The 23,471-nt window shown below is 40.6% G+C and overlaps 1 protein-coding gene across 4 annotated transcripts; it reads right to left on the minus strand.

Annotated features, from left to right (window-relative positions):
• Positions 1–325: 325 nt before the first annotated feature.
• Positions 326–23,021, minus strand: LOC108043418 (glutamate synthase [NADH], amyloplastic). Of its 4 annotated transcripts, none has more exons than XM_017122125.2 (16): positions 22,844–23,021; positions 14,348–14,823; positions 13,698–13,825; positions 9,016–10,102; positions 8,603–8,605; positions 8,285–8,451; positions 7,055–8,218; positions 6,864–6,994; positions 6,440–6,798; positions 6,233–6,378; positions 5,328–5,437; positions 5,136–5,269; positions 4,743–5,074; positions 3,194–4,678; positions 1,451–2,109; positions 326–1,294 (listed from the first exon to the last, which is right to left on the minus strand). In XM_017122125.2, exons 2-16 carry the CDS (start codon positions 14,663–14,665, stop codon positions 1,161–1,163), a joined length of 6,357 nt encoding a protein of 2,118 aa, XP_016977614.1. In that variant the 5' UTR covers positions 14,666–14,823; positions 22,844–23,021; the 3' UTR covers positions 326–1,160. The 4 variants fall into 4 exon arrangements, 3 of the variants coding, with proteins under 3 accessions (XP_016977614.1, XP_016977613.1, XP_044316461.1); XM_017122124.2 differs by lacking the exon at positions 22,844–23,021 and adding an exon at positions 14,958–15,073; XM_044460526.1 differs by lacking the exon at positions 8,603–8,605.
• Between the last annotated feature and the right edge of the window lie 450 nt (positions 23,022–23,471).

A 23,471-nucleotide genomic window follows, 5' to 3' on the forward strand; every position in this document is an offset into this window, starting at 1 on the left:
TATCATCAATTTTTTACCTGTGCATTTTAATAATTTTTGTTTCCAAATGCAAGACTTTTGAAGTGCGTGAAGTAATTGGAGTTTATCCTTAAAATGTAACTACTTTTTCTTAAATACCAATACTGCCGATTAATTGAATAAAAATTGAGCCATTTCTAATTTTTCTCTCTGGGTTTTTCTCCGCAAATTATGTAAATATCACATTGGTTAATTTTTAATTGAATAATCATTTAGCTTGAATTGGTAGTTTATCACATTTCTATTTATTAATCAACACCAAAATATTATTTTAGCAAAACATCCCAAATTTAAATCAACCAGCAACTGCCTTGTAATAGTTTGAATATTTATTTCATTAAATGCTTGCACATAAATATATTCATATAGAGATGTATGTATAAGGGTATACAGTTGGGTTAAATATTTTTGTATAAATAGTGTATTTTTCTTGTATTCATACACATAACTGCCAAAGAGCACATTTTGTTTTAACAATAGCCACTTAGGTACTTTTGCGGTTAACGGTCGAATGCAGTTCAAAACACACAAACAACATCTAAAAAAATGCGTTTCGATATTGGCCGAGTTTAATACATTTCTCTGTTTGTATATACGATTTATGGGTAGATTGTATATAGGAGGGTGGAGATCAGCATATCAATTTTCATTTCATATAATTTTTTTGCATAGAACAGGCAACGAAAGTCGAACAACATTGAAAAAAATGCAATTTCTAAATATTTTATGTTCAATTAATTCTTTGTTTAACGATAACGGTAAATTTCTAGTTATTGTCCTTAGATCTTTTTTGTTGGATATTCGATTTCCTTTAAGATATATAAGTATTCGATTGGCCTCAATCAACATTTGTTTTGCACTCTTAATTGACTCCTGCCGCAGCATCATCACCTATGGAGGGCATCTCGACGAACCACAAACAATTCCCAGCCAGCTTTGCGATAAAAATAAAACTAAATGAAACGTGTTTCGTTTTGGTTTTGGTTTGGTGTGTAAAAAACTCAAGTCTTTTTTAGTGTAAACTAAACTAAAATCGCGAAAATAAAAATCACAAATCGGTAAAGAATTTCGCTCTAGGCTAAGGACGATGCACGCACACAAAATTTCGCATAAGCTGCTCTGGCTGCCGCTGTTGATCCTGCTTAGGATGTCCCGATGACGCCACCAGGTCCTGGCAGCCCGCTGGGACGGCCAGTCAGATAAGAATCCACCTGGCGGGCGGCCTGACGACCCTCGGTGATGGCCCAGACGACCAGCGACTGTCCACGCCGGCAATCTGAAAAGGCAAAGCAAATTTAAATTGTTAAAATACAATTAGTTTAAGGTTCATTAATTCAAAATCGATTTAACATGCTAGAAAATATATTCAAATGAATACCTCTCGTGTTAAGTTCAGATGATGAAGGGTCAGATTATATTTCGAAAAACTTACCGCCCGCCGCAAAGACCTTGGAGTTGGAGGTGCCATACTGTCCGTTGGAGGCCTTGATGTTACCGCGCGGGTCAAGCTCCAGGCCCAATTCGCCGGGCACCGTCTTCTCCGGTCCCAGGAAGCCCATGGCCAGCAGGATGAGGTCGGCGGGGAAGTACTTCTCCGATCCGGCCACCTCCTGCATGCGCCACTGGCCCGTCTCCGTCTTGGTCCACTCCACCTCGACGGTGTTCACGCCCTTGATGGTGCCATTCTCGCCCACGAACTCCTTGGTGGTGGTGCAGTACTGGCGCGGATCCTTGCCCCACTTCAGCTTCACCTCCTCGTGTCCGTAGTCGACGCGGAAGACCTTCGGCCACTGTGGCCAGGGGTTGTCCTCGGCGCGCTTCTGCGGCGGTTCTGGCAGGATCTCGAAGGTGGTGATGCTCTTGGCACCCTGACGCAGCGAGGTGGCAATGCAATCGCACCCAGTGTCTCCACCCCCGATGATGATCACATCCTTGCCGGCGGCAGAGATTATTTCCTGCTTTCCGCCCAGCTGCTTCTTCTGCTGCGCCTCCAGGAACTCCATGGCAAAGTGGATGCCCTTCAGGTCACGGTTGGCCAGAGGCAAGTCGCGAGGCCAAGTGGAGCCAGTGGTCAGAAGAACGGCATCATACCTGGAGATAATTCCAATATAGTCAGTAAAAGGTGTACAAAAGATCGGACCCAAAAGGGGATTAACCGGAAATCTATATAAGACAAAAAAATAATTAAAAACAAGAAAGGAAAGCTAACTTCGGGCGGAGCCGAAGTTGATATACCCTTGCAGAATACTCTGTAAATTATATTCTCCAAAATTATTCATATGATGCGTTCTTAATACACATAAAAAATCCCAACTTCCTAACTTTAAAAACACCAAAGTTATAGCATTTCCAATCGTTCAGTTATATGGCAGCTATAAGATATAGTCGGCCGATCCTTATGAACTTTGGTAGGTCGGATGGATTGGCCAAAAATAAAACCCATAGAAAATCCCAACTTCCTAACTTTACAAACACCAAAGTTATGGCATTTCCGATCAATCAGTTACATGGCAGCTATAAGATATAGTCGGCCGATCCTTATGAAATTTGGTAGGTCGGATTGATTGGCCAAATATAAAACCCATAGAAAATTCCAACTTCCTAACTTTACAAACACCAAAGTTATGGCATTTCCGATCAAACAGTTATATGGCAGCTATAAGATATAGTCCGCCGATCCTTATGAAATTTGGTAGGTCGGATTGATTGGCCAAATATAAAACCCATAGAAAATTCCAACTTCCAATTTACAAACACCAAAGTTATGGCATTTCCGATCAATCAGTTATATGGCAGCTATAGGTGATAGTCGGGATCCGCGTTCCTACTATATACTGCGTGCAAAGGAAAGAAGGGTGTGTGCAAAGTTTGAACTCGATAGCTTTAAAACTGAGAGACTAGTTTGCGTAGAAACAGACAGACGGACAGACGGACAGACGGACATGGCTATATCAACTCAGGAGGTGATCCTGATCAAGAATATATATACTTTATAGGGTCGGAGATGTCTCCTTCACTGCGTTGCACACTTTTGACCAAAATTATAATACCCTCTGCAAGGGTATAAAAAGGAAAACCTTGTCTTAAAATTTTCAATAATTTCTGCAAACCCCAAATTTTTGATCAAAATGTTTTTGGAAATGTTTTTTGAGCACCAAAATAATTATATACTCACTCCTGCAGCAACTGCTCGGCCTTGAGGTCCTTGCCTACATGAACATTCGTGCGGAACTCGATGCCCTCATCGGCCATCAGGTCCACCCGTCGCTTGACCACCTCCTTGGACAGTTTCATCGTGGGAATGCCGTACTGCAGCAGTCCACCAACGCGATCGTTGCGCTCGAAGACGGTGACAAAGTGACCCGCGCGATTCAGCTGCTGGGATGCGGCCAGACCGGAAGGTCCGGAACCTACAATGGCCACCCTTTTGCCAGTGCGCATATCGGGAATCTCCGGCTTGATCCATCCCTGTTCGAAGGCATGATCGATAATGGCGCACTCAATGTTCTTGATCGTTACCGCCGGCTCCGAAATGCCCAAGACACAGGATCCCTCGCAGGGAGCGGGACACACTCGACCTGTGAATTCTGGGAAGTTGTTGGTCTGCAGCAGCTGACGTAGTGCCTCCTGCCACTCGCCATGGAAAATAAGGTCGTTCCACTTGGGAATGATATTGCCCAGAGGACAGCCAGTGGAGTTGGACTGACAGAATGGCACACCGCACTCCATGCAGCGGGCTGCTTGTACCTTTAGGTTCTTGCGCACATGGGGGAAGTTATAGACCTCGTCCCAATCCTTCTGTCGCTCCCCAGCATCACGATAGGGAGCCGATTCCCTCTTGTACTTCACAAAGCCACGGGTCTTGTCCAGCACGCGATCGGCCCTCTTCTGCTCGAGCGCCACATCCTGGATGGATTCCTCGATGTCCTTGATGTGTGGTTCGTGCTTTCCATTTCCATTCGCAATGGCGGACTTAAGGGGCTGTTCCACCGCCTGCTGTTCGGCCATGTCCTTAAGAGCCTTTTGGTACTCGTACGGGAAAACCTTGACGAACTTGGCTTGGGCAACGGCCCAGTTATCCAGCAACTCCTTGGCCACCTTTGACCCTGTTTTCTCGATAAAATCGGCCAATAGTTCCTTGACCAGCAACACATCCGTTTCAATCTCCAGCGGAAGCAGCTCCACACTTTCCGGATTCACCTTCGGCTTGAAGGAACCATCCAAATCGTACACATAGGCAATGCCGCCGGACATGCCAGCGGCAAAGTTGCGTCCTGTGAGTCCCAGGATCACCACCAGACCGCCAGTCATGTACTCGCAACCGTGATCACCCACGCCCTCCACCACGGCGGTGACTCCGGAATTGCGCACGCAGAAGCGCTCAGAGGCAATGCCCCGGAAATAGGCAGTTCCCTCGGTGGCTCCATACAGGCAGACATTGCCCACAATCACGTTGAGATGCGATTCGAAGGGAACCGTGTCCTGCGGAGTGATGACCACATTGCCACCGCACAGACCCTTGCCCACATAATCGTTGGCATCGCCCTTTAGGGTCACATTAACGCCGCGCGCTAGGAAGGCGCAGAAGCTCTGGCCGGCGGATCCCTCCAGGAAGATGTCAATGCTCTTGCCAGCAGGCAAACCTGCCTCTCCATATTTGCTGTAGACGAAAAATGATATAAACAATAAGATTCCAATCACCTTCTTCAAGGAGTTAAACTTACCAGGCAATATGATAGCTGAGGGTCGAACCAAAGGCTCGCTCTTCATTATGAATGCGCATCTTGACGGTCACATTATCGTCTGCTCCACTGAAGATTTGCTGAGCCTTGGCAATCAGCTGATTGTCAGATCGTTTCTCCAGCTGGAAGTCCTGCCTTACAGAGCCACCAACTATGTTTGTGCCAGGGCGCAGTTCCAAAGCTGGCTGCAGGAGCAGCTTGAGGTCCAGGTTACTGGCCTTTGCATCTCGCTGACTGGCTACGCGCAAAAGATCAGTGCGACCAATTAGATCCTGGAACTTGCGAATGCCCAAACCAGCCATTATTTTGCGGATCTTAAAGAAAATGATAAAACAATTAGTATATCTTAAATAAAACACAAAGATACAAGCTTACATCCTCGGCCAGCATGAAGAAGAAGTTAATGACGTGCTCTGGTTTACCAGTGAACTTCTTACGCAGCTCAGGATCCTGGGTGGCAATACCCACAGGACAGGTGTTCAAGTGACACTTGCGCATCATGGTGCAGCCTTTTAATGAAAGATTTTAAATGATTTTGTAAAAATAAATTTAAAATATAAAACTCACCCATGACAATCAAGGGAGCCGTACTGAAACCAAACTCATCGGCACCCAAAAGAGCAGCCACCACCACGTCGAATCCTGTACGCAGCTGTCCATCGGCTTGTACGATCACTCTGTAGGACCATCGCACCAAATCCAGATCCAGACCGTTTAGAGTGGGAAGACACGACATAAAAAGGAAGGCAACGTTAGCAAGCTCAACTCCGTGGAAGGATCAATGTAATGAGAAGAAATTACGAATGGAGCACAGCGCGACGATCGTGATCGAGTGAGCGAGTGAGTGGAGTGGAGTAGAGCTAGTGGACTGGAGTTTGGATTTGGACTGGATCGATCGAATCGTGTTTTTCAGCTGGCTGGAATCAGTAGCTTAGATCTGGAGACAAGTTAAGTTTTTCTCTTTTCTTCCAATTCTGTGCTGTCATGGGTTTCAATCCATTTTCTGTAAAGACTACTCCTTTATTCTTTTATTTCAAGTGGATTAAATCGTTCATTATGTCCATCTCTTTTCACAGGATAAGTTCCATGGGTTCTTTCTTAATAAAGATTCAAGATATTCTCAAAAGAATAACATCTTTTCTTTGCCAGATATAACCCAATTCGGACTTCATTTTTAGTTTTGTTCTGCTGGACAAGATTCGCACCCCCTATCCGCCGTGTCATCGTCCTCCTGCCCACCGCCCACTGGCCACATGTACGAGGAGTTTCAATGGGGTTGTGTAGGGGGATCAGCCCAACTTTCCGATGATCAATGGATCTCTGCTTTTGGGAATACATGTTCTGAACAGGTTTTCCAACGCTGTCATCTGGATAACCAGGCACTTTCAGTAATGTATCGGTTCATGATTAGTAACAACAAGAGGAGAGAGCGGGAATGGCTCTGGGCCGGCTTCTCCTGGTCGGAAACTTACCGTGATCGCAGATTGTTTAGCACCAGCACCTGATGGGTTTCAGCCACTCCCAACTCCCATGGTAATCCGGCATTCTTGATGCCTGTCCAAGAGCTGGCACCGGTTCCACCATCATGTCCGGAAATAACGATATGCTCGGCTTTGCCCTGGAGTAATTTAATAGTTGTATTATGTCTTTAACCCCTTGGTTATCCATTCCAAACCCACCTTGGCAACTCCGGAGGCAACAACACCCACGCCCACTTCGGACACCAGCTTTACACTGATGCGTGCATTCGGATTGGAGCACTTCAGATCATAGATGAGCTCAGCCAGATCTTCGATGGAGTAAATATCGTGATGCGGCGGAGGCGAGATTAAACCCACTCCGGGTACCGACTTCCTGGTCTTGGCAATATCCTTGGTCACCTTGTAACCCGGCAGCTCACCACCCTCACCCGGCTTCGCGCCCTGAGCCATCTTGATCTGCAGATCATCGGCATTGGCTAAATAGGAGGCGGTTACGCCAAAACGACCTGAAGCCACCTGCTTAATGGCCGAACGCCGGCTGTGATTGGGATCCTGGTCTACAAATTAAAGAAATTAAATAAAATGGTGGATACTTGTTTAAGAGATTCACCGAAAAACTTACTCAAATAACGATCCGAATCCTCGCCACCTTCACCAGTGTTGCTTTTGCCGCCAATGCGATTCATGGTAATCGAAAGCGTTTGATGGGCCTCCAAAGAGATGCTGCCGAAGCTCATGGCACCAGTAGCAAATCTGTAGAAGTATCATAAGGTTTAAGTAAAATTCTTTAAGATATATCGATTTACATCTTACCGCTTAACAATTTCGCTGGCGGCCTCAACCTCGGATATATCAACACTTTGCCGATCTGTTACAAACTCCAGTTGCCCACGTAGAGCACACTTTTTCACGCTATCCAAAGTGGTTTTCTTGAAGGCTTCGAATGCATCCAGATTCTTATTTACAGCCGCCTCCTGCAGGCTGCCAATGGAGGATGGCTCATTGATGTGAGCCTCGCCACCATGACGCCAGTGGTACTGTCCAGGATTCCGAAGGATACGTGCATCCGGCGTGGTCCTGCCATAGGTAAGCTGATAGCGTTCCAGACCCTCCTTGGCCAGAATCTCTAGGGTGACTCCGCCGATGCGACTTTGGGTGCCACGGAAGCACTTAGCCACCAGGTCAGTGCCCAATCCCACGGCCTCGAAGATCTGGGCGCTCTTGTAGGACTGCAGAGTGCTGATGCCCATTTTGGCCATTACTTTGGCGATTCCCGTGTCAATAGCTTGGGCATAGGCGGCATAAATCTGCTTATCGGTGACCTCTGGACCAATTACACCATCATCCCGCAGAGCCTGAGCCAATTCGAAGGCTAGATATGGACAGATGGCGTCCGCTCCGTAGCCGAGGAGGACACATATGTGATGGACTTCCCGGGCCTCGGCAGTTTCCACCACAATGCCCACCTTCATGCGCTGCAGGGTCTCAATCAAATGGTGATGGAGAGCTCCCAAAGCCAATAGGGCTGAAACGGCCACCTTGCCTCCAGTTCCTGCACCACGATCCGAGATCACCAACAGCTGGAAACCAGCTTGAGCTGCCGCATATCCTTCGCGGCACACACGATCGATGGCGTCGAGGTAGCCCTGAACGCCCTCGTTGTACTGGAATGTGATGTCCAGGACCTTGGTCCGCCAGCCGCGGTGCGTATTCCGCTTAAGCAGCTGGGTATCTGGAATGCTCAGTATGGGATTGGTGAGCCAAATGCGATGCACCTGCTGAGCCGAAGGCTGGAGCAGATTCGCCTCCGGACCGAGGGGGCACTGCATGGACATGACCACCTTCTCGCGGAATGGATCGATGGGCGGATTGGTCACCTGGGCGAATAGCTGCTTGAAGTACTCGTACGGCGTGGGCTGGAAATTGGACAGACATGCCAGTGGAGCATCATTGCCCATGGAGCCAAGTGCCTCTTTCCTGTAAACAGATGGTTTATGGTAGGTTGGTTCCCTATTTTTATTATATTTCATTCTATTCACTTACTTGTTCTTGAACATCGGAATGAGAAGCATGTTGACCGTCTCCGTGGTGTAACCAAAGAGCGAGAGCCTGGGATCAAAGATGCCCCTTTGAGAGGCGGGCAACTTGGCCAGATCATCAACAGGCGGAGTATTCAGCACATTAGCATTACGAATCTCGTCCAGCGTTATCTATTCGAATACACAACACTTTATTTAACATTTCATTAAATAACAAAAAGCCAAAGCAACCAAAATACATGCAGAATTAAACGCAACGGGGAGGCAAAAACGGAACGCTGTACTACGGATTACCTAGGGCAACCTAAGTTTGTTAACTCACCATCTGCATCAGTCCCACAACAAAAATACACACAGATTGAAATTAGGGGATAGCGTGAGAGAGAATGGACAAATTTATTCCAAATATATATATTAGATTATTAGTTTTTTTAAAATTTTGTGTCTGGAAATGAGTTTGTGTCTCAAGATGATTAGTGGGAACCTGATATGTGTGTGTCTGGTTTTGTTGTATAAAAATCTTAGGGGCTGTATAGAATTTTAGACAGATTCTTAGTAATACCACCTTGGAACAAATATCCTTAAATCACATTCTTCATAAAAATAACGATGTTTTTTTTGCAGCCGTAACTTATGAATAATATTTTCCGTGATATTATTACCAAAAGCTGTCCATGTTAATATGACCCCACCTAATATTTTTGTATCCAACAAATGAGCGAAACCCCAACTCACCTTCTGCTGCAGCCACTCGGAATGGGACCTCGACTTGGCGATCTTGGCCTTCAACTCGATGTCCTGGATGAGCTTCTGCTCCTTGGTGTCCACCAGCAACATCCTGCCCGGCTTCAAGCGGCTCTTCAGGGTCACCTGCGATGGATCCACATCGTACACACCCACCTCGGAGGCCATGACCAGCACGTTCTCCTTGGTCACATAGAATCGTGAGGGACGCAATCCATTACGATCCAACACAGCGCCGATATAGCGACCATCGGTGAAGCTAATGAGAGCCGGACCATCCCAGGGTTCCATCACACAGGCGGCCCACTGGTAGAAGTCTCGCTTCTCCTGCGGCATCGTCTTGTCATTCTGCCACGCCTCCGGGACCATAGTCATCACCGATTCCGGCAGCGATCTGTCGCTGGCCATGGTGATGAACTCCAGCACGCAATCAAAGCTGCCGGAATCCGAGAGATTCGGCTCCACCACGGGGTAGAGTTTCTTCAACTGATCCCCAAACAGATCCGACTGCATGACGCCCTCGCGGGCCTTCATCAGGTTGACATTTCCCCGAAGGGTGTTGATCTCACCATTGTGAGCCAGGACTCGTAGAGGATGAGCCCTTTCCCAGCTGGGGAAGGTGTTGGTGGAGAAACGGGTATGGACCAACGCCATGTAGGTTTCGAACTCTGGGTCCTTCAGGTCGGTATAGTAATCCCACAACTGGTCGGAAGTAAAGAGACCCTTGTACACCACCGTGCGATCGGACAGCGAACAGATATAGAACCGCCGGCCCGGTTTGATCAACTCATGGCTGGCTCTCTTCCTAAGGACGAAGACCTGCCGTTGGAAGGACTTCTCATCGCTTCCGGCTGGACGACGGACGAACACCTGGCGGGACACAGGCTCCGACTTGCGGGCCACCACACCAATCGCCGACTGATTGGCCGGCACAGTGCGCCAGGCAATAACCTCCAACCCAATACTCTTAGCCAGCTCATCGAACTCCTTCTCGGCGGCGGCGTGCTGGGCCTCATCTAAGTAGAAAATGCCCGTGGCATAATCACCCAACTCCGGCAAGGTTACACCCTGCTTGGCACTGTAAATACAAATGAAGATGGGAATATTTTGTGAGTAAAACTGGATGGAATTAAGAATTTACAATTTATAAACAAAATATACTTAACAAATGAATGGACTATTTGTAAGAACAATAATGGTTTTATTAGTCCTCATTTTCTTTTACATTCAACACTTAAAATAATACAACTTTAGTACTTTTTTTTGCTATGAATACGTTAGATCTTATAAGCCTTATTTGATATCGTAAACTTACTGTGTAAAGAGCTATTTTGCATTTTAATAGAGAATTTCATGTTTATTAAATAAATATAAATATAGACAAAAATCTTCAAAATACGATGACTGTGGTAGATAATTTGGTATTAAATGTTTATCTTTATTTGTATAATCATAAAATAAACCTAAACTAAATAATATGTTTACTTTACAGTCATCTTCAATTTAGGTTGCTTTCTTTTGTCTTGGGTCACGGCTACTTGGATACATTTTCCTATTCTATAATAATGCGCCATTAAATCGCAGGTAGTCAGGTTTCCATTGGCGCAATTGAAACCAAGTCGCCCGATTCAGTTATTCAGTCGTTCGTTCATTTCGCGCCATTCCAAATCAACGGAATCCATTGAGCGCGAGTGACGAAATGAGTCTACCACAAGTCGCACCTTATCAACATCTCTCTATGGAAAGGCTGTCAGCGGTCCAACCGTCACAACCTATAGCAACCCCACATACCTCCCATCCCGCCCACTGGTTTTTTGAATCGTCTGTCCACCTGTTTTTGTTATTCAGACATGCATTCGTTCACTAAAAAAAAAACATTACGTTCATATTTAACAGAATTCATTTATTTTTGCCTGTACAAAAACTACCCTATTCCGATCTAAATTAACGGATCTCGAATTTGTCAATTTTAACAACAAAGGTATACAAAAACTAAAAATGAGAAAATCATTTCCATTTCGATAAAAATTAAAAGGCTTATGGAATTTAAACATTAAAAAAATAGTGGTGAATTTAAATTAAATGTAAACATTCTTAGAATTTTATACTTGATTATACATTTTCTATTTAAAAACCAAAACTAAATAATAACCTATTCCGACAAAACTAATCAGAAGAAGTAACATATGTTATAAGCAAAGACCAATATAAACTAAATATAAAAATAGAGTTTATATTGGTCTTTGTTATAAGTCAACAGTACGACTTATTGGAAATAACAAACTGAAACTGCTACGTTTTTTCTTCGAGTTCACTTGAGATTGGGGTAAGCTTGTACTGTAAGCGAAGCTTGTTCTTATTACGTTTCAGAATTCTGTTCGATCCGATGGACGACTAACTGCCTAAGTGTTTTGCCATAATTTTGCAATTAGTACAAGACTTGAAGCGGTCCTTGAACTTGGCATTCGCCAACTTGTTGCTTTCAGATTGCAATCTAAAACGCTCTCCATAAGCTGGCACGTGCGTGTCTAGAGTGAATTTCTTTCTCTCCGATTGGCATGCAAAGTATTTCACAATTTATTTTTGATCAAGTGGAACCCCGAAACCTCCAGAACGCCTCGAAAATGTTCGGACATATTAATTAAACGCTCAGCTAGACGCTAATTAAAGTAGATTTATGGGGCTGTCGTGCGACATTACGCGTTTTAATGACCCAACCTGTTGGGACTATTCATCTATCATCTCCTATATTGTGTATATTATATAATCAGACAGCTGGGCTACCTATTACATAGCAAATAGTTGCAAATTCACGCCATTGATTAGTGCATTGTAAATCGTTTGAACAGTGTAATTTTTATTTGCTGGGGTTGTAGAGATACGCTTTCCATAAGCTCTTCATGCGCTTTGATTGATTTGAAGACGGTTTTTTAAAAACCTTTAAAATCAGCCTTTAAGCTAATCCAAAAACATCTTATTGAAGAAAATTTCAAAAGCCTCTAGTAACCGATGTGGAATTAGGAGTTATATGAGTTATAACTGGTTTTCTACATTTGACTTTGATTTAAACGATTTAAATAAGTAATCCTTATTAAGCTTGTCGAACAATCTATGAACTCGTAGATACATACAAAATAAAATTTAATAAAAATCATTTTAAATATTTAATTAATGCTCCACAAATTTAGTAGTAAATAAATATTAAGTGAATGGTTATCTTACTTATCTAAATTAAAATAAAATATGGAAATACTTTATCTATAATTTAAGTAAATTTTTCTTATATCAGCTGGTGAAATTCCCAAATTATATTTACTTAGAATGCCTGAGTCTAACCGGACCAAACCTCATTATTATGCACATCTGGTACACTGGATTAAGTGGAGAACGGCTATGAATGGGGAACCTTGCAGTGTTTTTCCATTTGGCGTAGTTAAGCTAAATAATATAATATAATTTGTGGGATGGAATAATTTGCACCAAGTAATTGCCTGCAAATGGCCTCTATTTGTGCTACCCACTTAAGCATGTCCCTAAAAAACATTTTATCCCATATATAACCTATTAAAAATATATACTACGGGTACGTATGTTTTCAAATTCTGGGCAAAGCGTGACGAAAACAAGAACCGTGCCAAAACGCCGACAAATAAACAGAAAACAAAATAGTCGGACGGGAGCAGAGAGCAGATGTTGGATTGCCGTATTGTCAGATCTCTATAGGTAGGCAAATACTCTCTGACATATGTATATACTATATGTACATGACCGTGGCTGGGTCGCGGTATCCGACTCTGTCTCAGTGGGGATATATCTCTGTGGATCTGTGGATGTGCCTCATTTCAGCAAACTATTTTTGACGTGCTCGATTTCTGCTTTCACGGTACTTTGAGATTTAGCCAATAAACAGAAGTCATCGCAATAGCCAAGTTCACATTTGCAATTCCCTTCCATAAAGCGGAAAGTGCATTCAGAGTTCTCTAACATGTAATTTCAAAATTGAAAATAACTCATTCATACGTTACTGAGTTTAGTAGCTAAACGTAGTCAATAAATCTCACTTAAATTGTTACGCGATCATTGTGGGCACAATGCTTTTATTATATGCTTTTGACCCTATCATTAAATTAAATTATTAGTCTTATCCTAAAATTTCCTTTTCGATTAGATTATATGCACAACTCTGGTTAATTCTGATAAGCGTAAATGAAAATTTTAATTCACGTGATTAAAATACTCTTGGGAAGATTTCGATAACAAAAATTAAATATTACTTCCGATTTAAATTTATTTAATAAAACGCTGCTTTCACCTAATTTTTCAAGGGTATAACTCACAAAAATATAAAAAAATTGTATACTTTACGTTTCTTTTTTTAATAAAAGATAAATAAAGTTATATGTTTAGATCGACAAACATAAACCAAAACCAACTAAACTTTTTTTAGAGAGTAGATCTTAACAGACAACGACAGACGACCGACAGCTTTGAGCTATTTTCGTATTTCGCGCACGAGATTGCGGCGATATTGTTTAGCTATACCCCCCATCCCCATAGACAGGTCCCGTGTGAGCAGTTCATTCCTCAATGGCGACGGCGCCAGAGGAACCGGCATAAATAAACATATATTTAATGGTTTTACATATGTACTTATATGTATAGGTGGAACTTACAGAGCCTTGAAATAGAGTCCGTGAGGAATGGAAGCCAAGACGCCAGCGCCATCGCCAGTGTCATTGTCGCAGGCGCAGGCGCCGCGGTGATTCATCCGTTCTGACAGGGTCTGGGCATCACGTAGAATCTATAAGGAGGATGGATAGAATATTATTAATTTTATTATTCACAGATCCTCTAAAAATTTTGAAAAGTGGAATTTTTTTCCATTCCATTTTAAATGGATGCTTTCAAATTTTAAACCACGAAATATTTAATCAAATAAATAATTTCCTAAGAAAATAAATATAAATGGTTAATTCTATGGATGGAGATTCATACGAAGAAAATAGCTTAATAATTACTCTTTCTTTTTAACAAAAAAAGTGTAAAATAAATAAAAATTATAAAAATTGTGTTTTGAACTGAAAGCTTTCCGGAAAAAATATGAACCCCAGAAATTATTTGTATATTGGCAATATTTTACTGTTCACAGGTGATAACCGAAAATATCACAAATTTTTTAATAAAACAAATTTTTAAAGAACAAGCCTGTTCATTTTTTTAAATAAAATAAAGATTAGGCATATATCCTTAAAATGGAAAAATTTCTGTGATTACAAGGTTTTATTTCTGTGCAGAACATTTTGTATATATCCTTGATCCTTACCTTGTGAGAGCGCTTGCCATCGATGGCCACGATGAAACCGACTCCACATGCCTCGTGCTCGTTCTGAGGATCGTACAGTCCCTGTTTTCCAGGTGCCTCCCATGGCATTTGCTGCTGCTTTTGCTCCTCTTGGACATCCTGATCCTGCTGCCCACTCAAATGCAATTCATTCGATTGCTCGATGTTATCGCTGCTGCCACTGCCGTCGATGGCCGAATTATTGAAATTATCAAAATCGCCGCTGATCGTCGTTGATGTTGTTGTTGATTCAACAGTTGCACATTCAAATTCGCAATTGTCAGTGATTGTTGGTGCCATTATACGTTGTTACCGTTGCACTTGCTGAATATCTCTCGGGATCTAATTTGATTTTCACTCGGTTATTTTTGTTCTATGTTCAATTTGCGTGTTCACACCGTTAAAAGTTAACAGTTCTTTCTGGTTTAATTAGCACAGTTAATTCAGTTTATTGTTGCCTGCAAAAAAAAGCAAAAAAGAATTTTGTAATTTTTTTTCTTTTGTTTTAGCGCTGTTGCACTTGAAAATGATCTTTGCACGTTATTTAGCTATTTTGTATCGCCTGCGATTTTCACTGTTTTCACACTCATACATTTATGCACTGCTAGATATTTTGTCTAATTATTTCGATTTTATCCCGCTGTTGGCACACGCGACACTGACGGCTGCTCACAAGCGAATGAGCGCGGTTGGAGCGGCGCAGCAACGTAGAACCCCCAAGATCAGCAGAAGTCTCTCACCACACTCACCCTTGCTCACTTCGCTATATACCGCATAGCGTCAATATCTCTCTCTCCGAGTTGCCCACGCAATCAGGCGCCTGATTCAATTCTGAATCAATATCATGTAATGCAATTCTCCTTATCAGAAAAATATTTACAGGCCAACTTCAGTAAATTAAACGTGGTTGATTAAATTTCGCAGTAAGGCAAAAGTTTGGATTCCTCAGTAAAAATATATAATATGTAATCTAATATAAGCTTTTAATCTAAACAATTTATGTGTCTTTATTCTTTCAATACATATGTTGTATTTTTACGCTTTTTTGTATTTAACAAACCTTAGACTTCTATCACCAGCGAAAAATTAAATTTTTTGTATTTTGAAAATATATTTAAATTGTAACTTGTCGAAAATCAAAATAAGTTTATTCAAACTTTGTGTTGCAAGTTTACTAAAACTATTAAAAAAATAAAAATATTTGGAAAGCTTTTAACTGACACACGGAAACTACAAAAGTTGTATTTCATTAGGTCCATTTTAAGTTATGAACGACGAACTATCATGTCCCCTCTCTCGATCTCTGCCCACCTCTACCCTCTTCACATGAATGGGCTTTCTAAATTGCTCCCTAAATAGACAGTTCGACGATCGATAGATTGTTCAATTGATTGCCAGTGTGGTTGAACAATCAATGCATCCAGAAGTGGAACCTTGAATAATGTGCGCACACGTAATGCAACGAAATCGCCCCATATTTACATTGTTTTATCGAACTAGGAACGGCAGTAGCTTGGATTGGAATCGTAAAACATTATCAAATGCAATGGTGGCATGCTATATATATAATTATATATAGACAAATAGACCCATCAAACGGCGTCACATTTGGAATGCTTAACAAAACAATATGCTTTAAAATGCGATTTACAATAAATTCATTTAAACAATAACATTTTAAATATGCAAAATAAACAACAAAACAAATTCTGTTTTTCAACAAAAGCCAGTCCAAAATAACGACAAAAAGTCTCACAAAATCGGTTGTTGTTTCAGGATTATAATTTTAGATTTTTTTGTTCAGATTTGATGGGGCTTCATCTCAAGATCTTTGACAGATCATCTGAGCAATAATTAACTGTCACACACGCAATAATTTGTTATTTACTTATCTCTCTATGGGGTCTTAAGAATTTCGACCAGAGAAATGCATTTGAAAATATGAATTTTTTAGATACATTCTTTTCGTTTTATGAGGTCTGATATAAATAGATTCTCCATTAGAACATCCCGTTGGACTAGATTTCTTTATCAAAATTTTCCATTGCGCTTTGCGCTTGATTAAATTTTGGCTAAATACAATTTCTTAAAATAGCCCATAATTTAGTGAGACTCGTTTAATTAGGCCCACATAAAATAATCAATCAAAAAGGTAAGTGGTTACTAAAAAAAATAAATAAAGAGTAAGGAAGATAAGTTCCAAGTTCATGGGTTCTATTGGCCATTGGCCATTCTCATCTTATCAGAGTCGTTCTATTGTTCTCTAAAGGCGACTAAAACGTATAAATTATAGACATAGGCTGCTAGTTCAAAGTCCCAGAGAGCGATCGGAATTATCTGGCCGGGGCTACAACGTCACATCGCAATCTTCGGCAAACCATTCGGGTGACACATTCTCGCCGTCTCGCTACTTGGGGGCATTAAAGGAGAAGCAGAGCTAATGGGGGGTATGAAACCGGTTCCCGGCTGCACCTCGCAGATAAGTGCCGAGAATTTGTCAAGCGATAACATTCTCTATTGCGAAGAATCTACCTGGTGGGCAGAGTGTTAGAGCATATATGTCAGGGACTTTTTATTAAACCACTAAAATCAGAAAATAGATTTTGTTAAAGTTTATTTGTGTACCTTCTGAGAGAGATTGTAGGTTTAAAATAATCTATTTTCTTTTTTAAGACTTATTCCCTAATTTAATTATGATTTTAATTGGTCGTGAAACTGAAAATAGAACCTTCATAAAAACTTTTAGGGTATTGTTGTTTACATGTGAATCTTCAAAATAAATTATTGGTTTTCAATGGGTATACTAAATTTCGATCAGCATCAACACCCTTAACTTCTTGTGTTTGTTAGATGTTTTTTTTTTTTTGGCGCTTTGGTATCAGGCGTCTAACATGTGCCGGGCGAGTGTCTACCACTGAGGCAGGGGAAAGAGGAAGGCGATATTCTTATTCATTATGTTTTATTTTCTTTTTTTTATAAGTTAATAAACTTTGGCATGCCACACGCCCGTTCCCCCCTGTGATTCCGTAGACCAGATAAGACTCATTCACGGCAGTAGCACGAAGAACCCCATGGCACACTGAACTTTACTTGGGGGTTTGGGAAGGTTTTTTCCTTTCGGATTTTACGGGACTTGAGCGCAGAGATTACGGCGTTCCATTTGGGGAGCAATGCTACAAGGCGCTATTCACGATTTGCATGCGTGATTGAGAGGAATGGGCTATAAATACACACATGTTCGATTTCTGGCTGCATGCGTAATAGAACACCGGACCGATAAGGCTTGTGGAATGCGAAATGTGACGTATTTGGTGCAATAGCCCACCACGGGACTCGGGTTCTATGATCAGATCTAGGTTCAGAGGAAAATTTTTGACCTACGATAAGACCAAAGCAGCCGCAAAAAAGTAGATATATTTTTGTGAATAAATTTCGGTAGCTTTTTATGGCTTAAAGAGCCGCAATAAAACGCGATAATCATGACTCGAATAAAATGCATATCTGGGAATATATATACATTAGCGAAGGTTAACATAAAGTCATACGATTCTTTAATAGAACAGATAAACAGATAGTTATGTCATCTAAGATATAAAAGATGTGAACGAAAAAATATGCAAAAGAATGTCCTTAATAATTTAAGCTCAGGTTCAAAAACTCATAAATTATAACTTCTTATCGGTCTATTTGATTAACAATTTCCTTTCTTTAATTCATCAATATCCGCCGTTCTCCTTGCATAACTTTCCAAATGCGTCAAACCGAAGTGACCAAGTAGGTGGCTATTTTCAGGGTACAGAAAAATGCCAGCTAAACAGATACATAGTATATATCTATATAAACCAGCCCCTTGACGTACGGAAAATAAATATTAAATATCTAAGGAATTATTGATCACGTGTCTAATGGTATTTAAAAATTGTTATGACATTTCATTGAGTTAAGTGCACTTAATTTGTATTATGACTTTTACTTATACGTAGAACCACCCTGTTCCAGGGACCTGAAATCGCAGAGGCTGCACAAAAGTCTGCGTAAATATTTAGACTTCCATTTAGGCAAAAAGAAAAAGTAGAAAAAACAAAAGCAAAGAAATTCAATATGGCAAACAAGTCTGCAGACTACCAGATGAGAATAGATCGCAGAATGGAGAGGAGACCGGATGATACGAAGAGAGATATAGCCACACATCCATTGCGTTGGCTCAAAGTCCGAAACGCGGCAGCCGCGTGTGGCCTACAGCTACATGCATATACCTCAGATACACAAGTATTACAATCTATAGATACACTCCTGTGATATATATTTATATGGTAAACAAGCGCAGTCAACAAGTTTCAATAACCCCGAATGCCGAAATAAATAAATAAATTATGCGTCGACAACATTGCGTGTGGTTAGTACGGTAAGCGATGGGGCATGCCACGAGGCCATTATCGGGGAATACTAATCGGTGGTACTAATGGGTGCCAGGATCCCAAAATGAAAAAGCTTCAAAGAACTTTCTTCCATTTGACAATCTGAAATCGGTATAGAACCCAACTCCGGTAGCCTTCGTCGCTATAAACTTTGTATTTCAGCGATTTACGATATGGTATAGCCACAATTCGGAGGGGGACACATAGGGGGTTCTATTGGCCTTATAAATGCGTATTATCTGACCCGGCTGGGCGCTTATCAGGTAGTCGGGGCTAACTTTATTGGTACCCAGTTGTTTTATGGCCTGCAACCTGTGCACTTGAGTCAGCTGTGCAAAGTATTCAGCGCGGATTCGAGGGGAAATTCAGAAAGAGATCCCCTCAATTGCTTTAAAAATAGTTACAATTGGTTTTCATTATCGCCTGGTGGACTGTTTAATTAGAGATTCCCCCTGGCACATTGCGGTTTGTTTTTATTGCGCCTCGGAATTACGTAGAAGTAATTACAATTATGAGAACTTTTTTTATCTAAGGGTACAGTGGGCGCCAGGGCTGTAAGAGCTGATAATTAACCTTGTTCAATAACCCCTTTAATAACAAAATCAGCAAAAATGCTGATAACTTACTCGAGTTGTGATTGGACAATTCAGCTCAATCGGCTCTATTAAATGTTCGATACCGGCTGTACTTATTATGAGGGTCTTAGGTAAAATATTTTAGTAACTAATTAAACTGGAAATGTTGAAGGCCCAGAGTTAAATTTGTACTTGGGAAGTGTTAATAAATCGTCAATTATCACAAACTTCTTATGTTCTAGAGCTTCGAGTATAATAAATAAACACATCATGCAATACTGTAAAAATCAAAGGTATTCTTGACCTCCTATTGCTTAGAAATCTTAACCGAATGGTAAGAAGAAGATAAGAATGATAAAGTTATTATTCCCATTACAAACGTTTTTAAAAAATAACCAAAATTGTAACTTTTCTTGTATTCTAAAATTATTTACCTTTACAGTATTAAAAAAAACATATTTAGACAATTTCCATTATTTGAAACTATATATATCAATATATTATTTATTACAGAAAAGTCTCTAGTTTCTCAGTTCATTTTCTCCATAAATTCCTGTCTATCCCAAGAAATTTATCGCAGCTGGTTGCTATTTATGGCATAGGTGCGGTCTGCACCCCATCACCCCGGTGCCTTTTTCACTTCCCTCCCCCTGCTAATTAAGAGAAGACTACAGTTTGCAGTCAATAAACAAGCAACGTCGCAATTTACATTAGTTTTCAATGACCGTATCTGGGTGGTATGCGTTGCACATTTGGGGTAGGTTGCCCGCACCTTTTAGAGCCCCGTTATCCACCGTCCCATCATTACCAGAGTTATGTAAATAGACTCCAAGTAAATTGGAGCGGGGAGCTGATTCACACAAAGCGGTACCGTGTTCTTAAATACTTATGTTTGCTTTTTGCATAAGGAACTTTGGGACCACGCCCATCGGCATTCCAATCAACTCTAGATTATCCTGTCGGTGGAAAATCAATCAATTTGTAAACCTTAATTGTTAATGAGTCAGGGGTTCGACAAAAAGAATCTTACAGCAAAGTTTGTATGCCGTGTATTACAGGAAAATAAATAAAATGTGTTTAGATGAATGATGAAACATATTTTATTTTGTAACACACTCTAAATAAATATCATGCAAAATTTTTTTTAATATTATTGTCACAATTAATAATTAAAAAATGGTGATAATTGATGATAAAACAAAAAAACCCTTGTCAAGAGAATTCCGATTGCTAAAGCATTATCGTAATTGGTTTGGGCACTTGCTTGTATCCCCACCATTCCCGCTCATACACTTAGATGCTGCGACGCAATTGAAAAGTTTTCCGTTTGGAAACTCACTGAACCATTAAACCAAACTTGCGGCGCCACCTTATTTAAAGCGAGACCGCAAAATATATCCAATTTCAAAGGGGAAAGGAATTTGATTTGAAGGCATGCCCATTAATATTAAAAATGTAGAGGTTTTTCATTAGAATAAGAATGTTTAGCTTTGCATTTCATCTTCAAAAATCCGTGATAAACCGAAAAAGAGCTTTTAACGTACTTAGGCGTATAAGGGGGCTTGGATCACACTTACAGTGAATCTTTCACAATCTTTTAAGTACTTTGTCTACCGTCTTTTATTTGTTCACTCAGTTTCACACAATCCCTTTCAAGAGCTTGCACAGAAGCACATAAATGGGTAATAAAACAAAGGCAAAAACGTTATCCTTTAAATTCAAGTGCAATTAAACTGAGTCAGCCTTTCTCTCTGAGGCAAACTGCAAAATGCCGTGCTGATTACATAACTGTTATGTCAGGAGAGAGAAAACCGGAAGGATGAGTGGGCGAGAGAGCGACTGGACTTAGAGAGCGAGCTCGGAAGCTGCCACCCGCGCAAAGAGAAAGTGTAAATGTCAAAGGACTATGACGTAGTAAGGCAAAACTTTGCAGCCCACGTTTGTAAAGGCTGTAAACTATTTTTGTTTTAATTTATTATACTGACTTTATGTTGTCTTCATATCGAGAAATCCCCTATACATTTTAGAAAAGACAGTCAGTGAAGACTAAACGAAAATGTTCAGAATTGGTTGAGTTTTTTTTTATTTTCCATATTTTTGAATGAACTTGATACAAACAATGCTATAAAAATAAATAATGTGAATAATGTATGTAAGTATATATAAAAAGATAAAAAAAAAAAATATATTTTTGTTTCTGTGTAAAAAAGGATACTCAAGGACAAACACAGACACCAGACATTAATTTTGATGCGGCAATTAGGCAAAACAATTTGCCGCGTTCGGTGGCAGCAGCCTTCTAGATACCACTGTTTTTGGTGCGAGGGAGATGGCGTCAAGTGGAGGAGAAGAAATCACTGCCATGGCCTTTCGGAACTGAGCGGAGCTAACCTTACTCTGACCTTGAAGCGGAGCAAGCGGGAGCAGCTGCCTGCATCGCATATGGCTGGGGTGGACCGAAAGGGGGTGGTGAAGGGGAATAGGGAGATGCGTAAGGGACAAAAGGGGAGGGAAATAGCGAAACAAGATTCACGAATGAAGCACATCCCATAGAATAGTCAACGAGCAAAGCAGGAGCGAAAAGAGGAAGCAGTATGGATGGGGCAACATCGGAGAGAGAACTTCACAGACCACAAAACAAGAACAATAACGAGAAGCTTGCGGCAATCACAGTCTAGTGCATTTTAATAAGTCCTTAATACCTCATCAAATATTTATAATTTCGAGGCAACGATTTAAGTAAGTCCGGTATAAATTAAAAACTTGTGATCCAGGTGGGTTAATCAAATTGTATTTAGAGAAAAAATATGAAAACTAATTATTTTGTTACTGCATTTTCTGTATTCTTGAAGTTTATAAAAATACATTTTTTACCAAAATTTAAGTATTTTTAGTTAGTAGTTCAGTACTTTAAAATTTATAAGAGGTATATAAAATATTTTAAGTAATCACTAGAAGTTTAATTTTTGTTAATTCATATCACAAATATTTTTTGTTTTCACATAAAAACACTGTAAGCACAATTCACTGTAAGCAAGCACAGGCATGCAGCTAATACTAAAGAAAACACTTCCTTGTCATTGATCAATGTTTTTAAGTGTCCATAAATCATACGCCCCAATTGCAGCTAATTTCGTGCCCCCCAGTGTATGTTTTAGTGTGGGAGCTTCTACTTCTACTTCTTCCTGCTCTCTGGTTCTGATTCTTCTTCCCGCACTCCCGCTTCCCATTGTAAGTATGTGTGTACGCCATGTAAAATTTATTGATTTTCCAGAAGAACTCCTACGGGAATTGGGGAGAGTGCGAAAAAGGGGAGCCCGGAACCCTTATCTTTTTTCCGTACTACGTGTTTTCTTGTTCCCCATTTTTTGTAAATATCAAGCACGCTAGGTTTCAATATAAATGTATGTGTGAGTTAAGTAATTTGCATATCACAGTTTTCTAAGCCACCATAAGAATTTTCATACATATTTTTTTGCATTTACTTTTAAATGTGCTGATAAACCGCTTCACTTAGAGCAAATTTTCGAATTTTGCGCATTCCAAAAAACCAAGAACTTTGGAGTTTTCACTTTTCCACTTGCTTATAGCACTACCACTTCGATTTGGCTTTATAATATTTTCTGGTTCTTCCGCGTGTTCAGAATACGTGCGATTTTTTCAAAAGACCGAATGAGAATGAGAGAATAGGACGAACTATCCCCCAAAGTGAGTGAAGCAAGTAACTGGAGAGCCACGCGAGAGCAAACATATTGCGTGAGAGTTTTAATGAAGTGTTCGTAATATTTTCTGTTTTCGCTATATTTTGTTTTTATATGTAGGAATAATAAAGAAAATTGTTTTTTTTTTGACAATTTATAGAAATTAGTTAAGTTTTGTTAACGTTTTTTAGGATACGTTTTTTATGTTTGAATATGTACCGTTAAATACCGTTAGATGCTGCGCAGCCCACCGCTAATAAACCATTACAGCTGGGACAATATTAAATTTGCATTTAGAAAATAACAAAAAGTTTTTTAAATTTAGGTCAGTAGGTACGAAATAATAAATAACTAAAAGAGGAGAGGAAATGAAATTAATTTATGCTTATTTTTTTGTTACAAAAATATTTTA

The sequence above is a fragment of the Drosophila rhopaloa genome, unplaced genomic scaffold, assembly GCF_018152115.1.
Source record: "Drosophila rhopaloa isolate 14029-0021.01 unplaced genomic scaffold, ASM1815211v1 contig_201, whole genome shotgun sequence".
Classification (NCBI taxonomy): domain Eukaryota; kingdom Metazoa; phylum Arthropoda; class Insecta; order Diptera; family Drosophilidae; genus Drosophila; species Drosophila rhopaloa.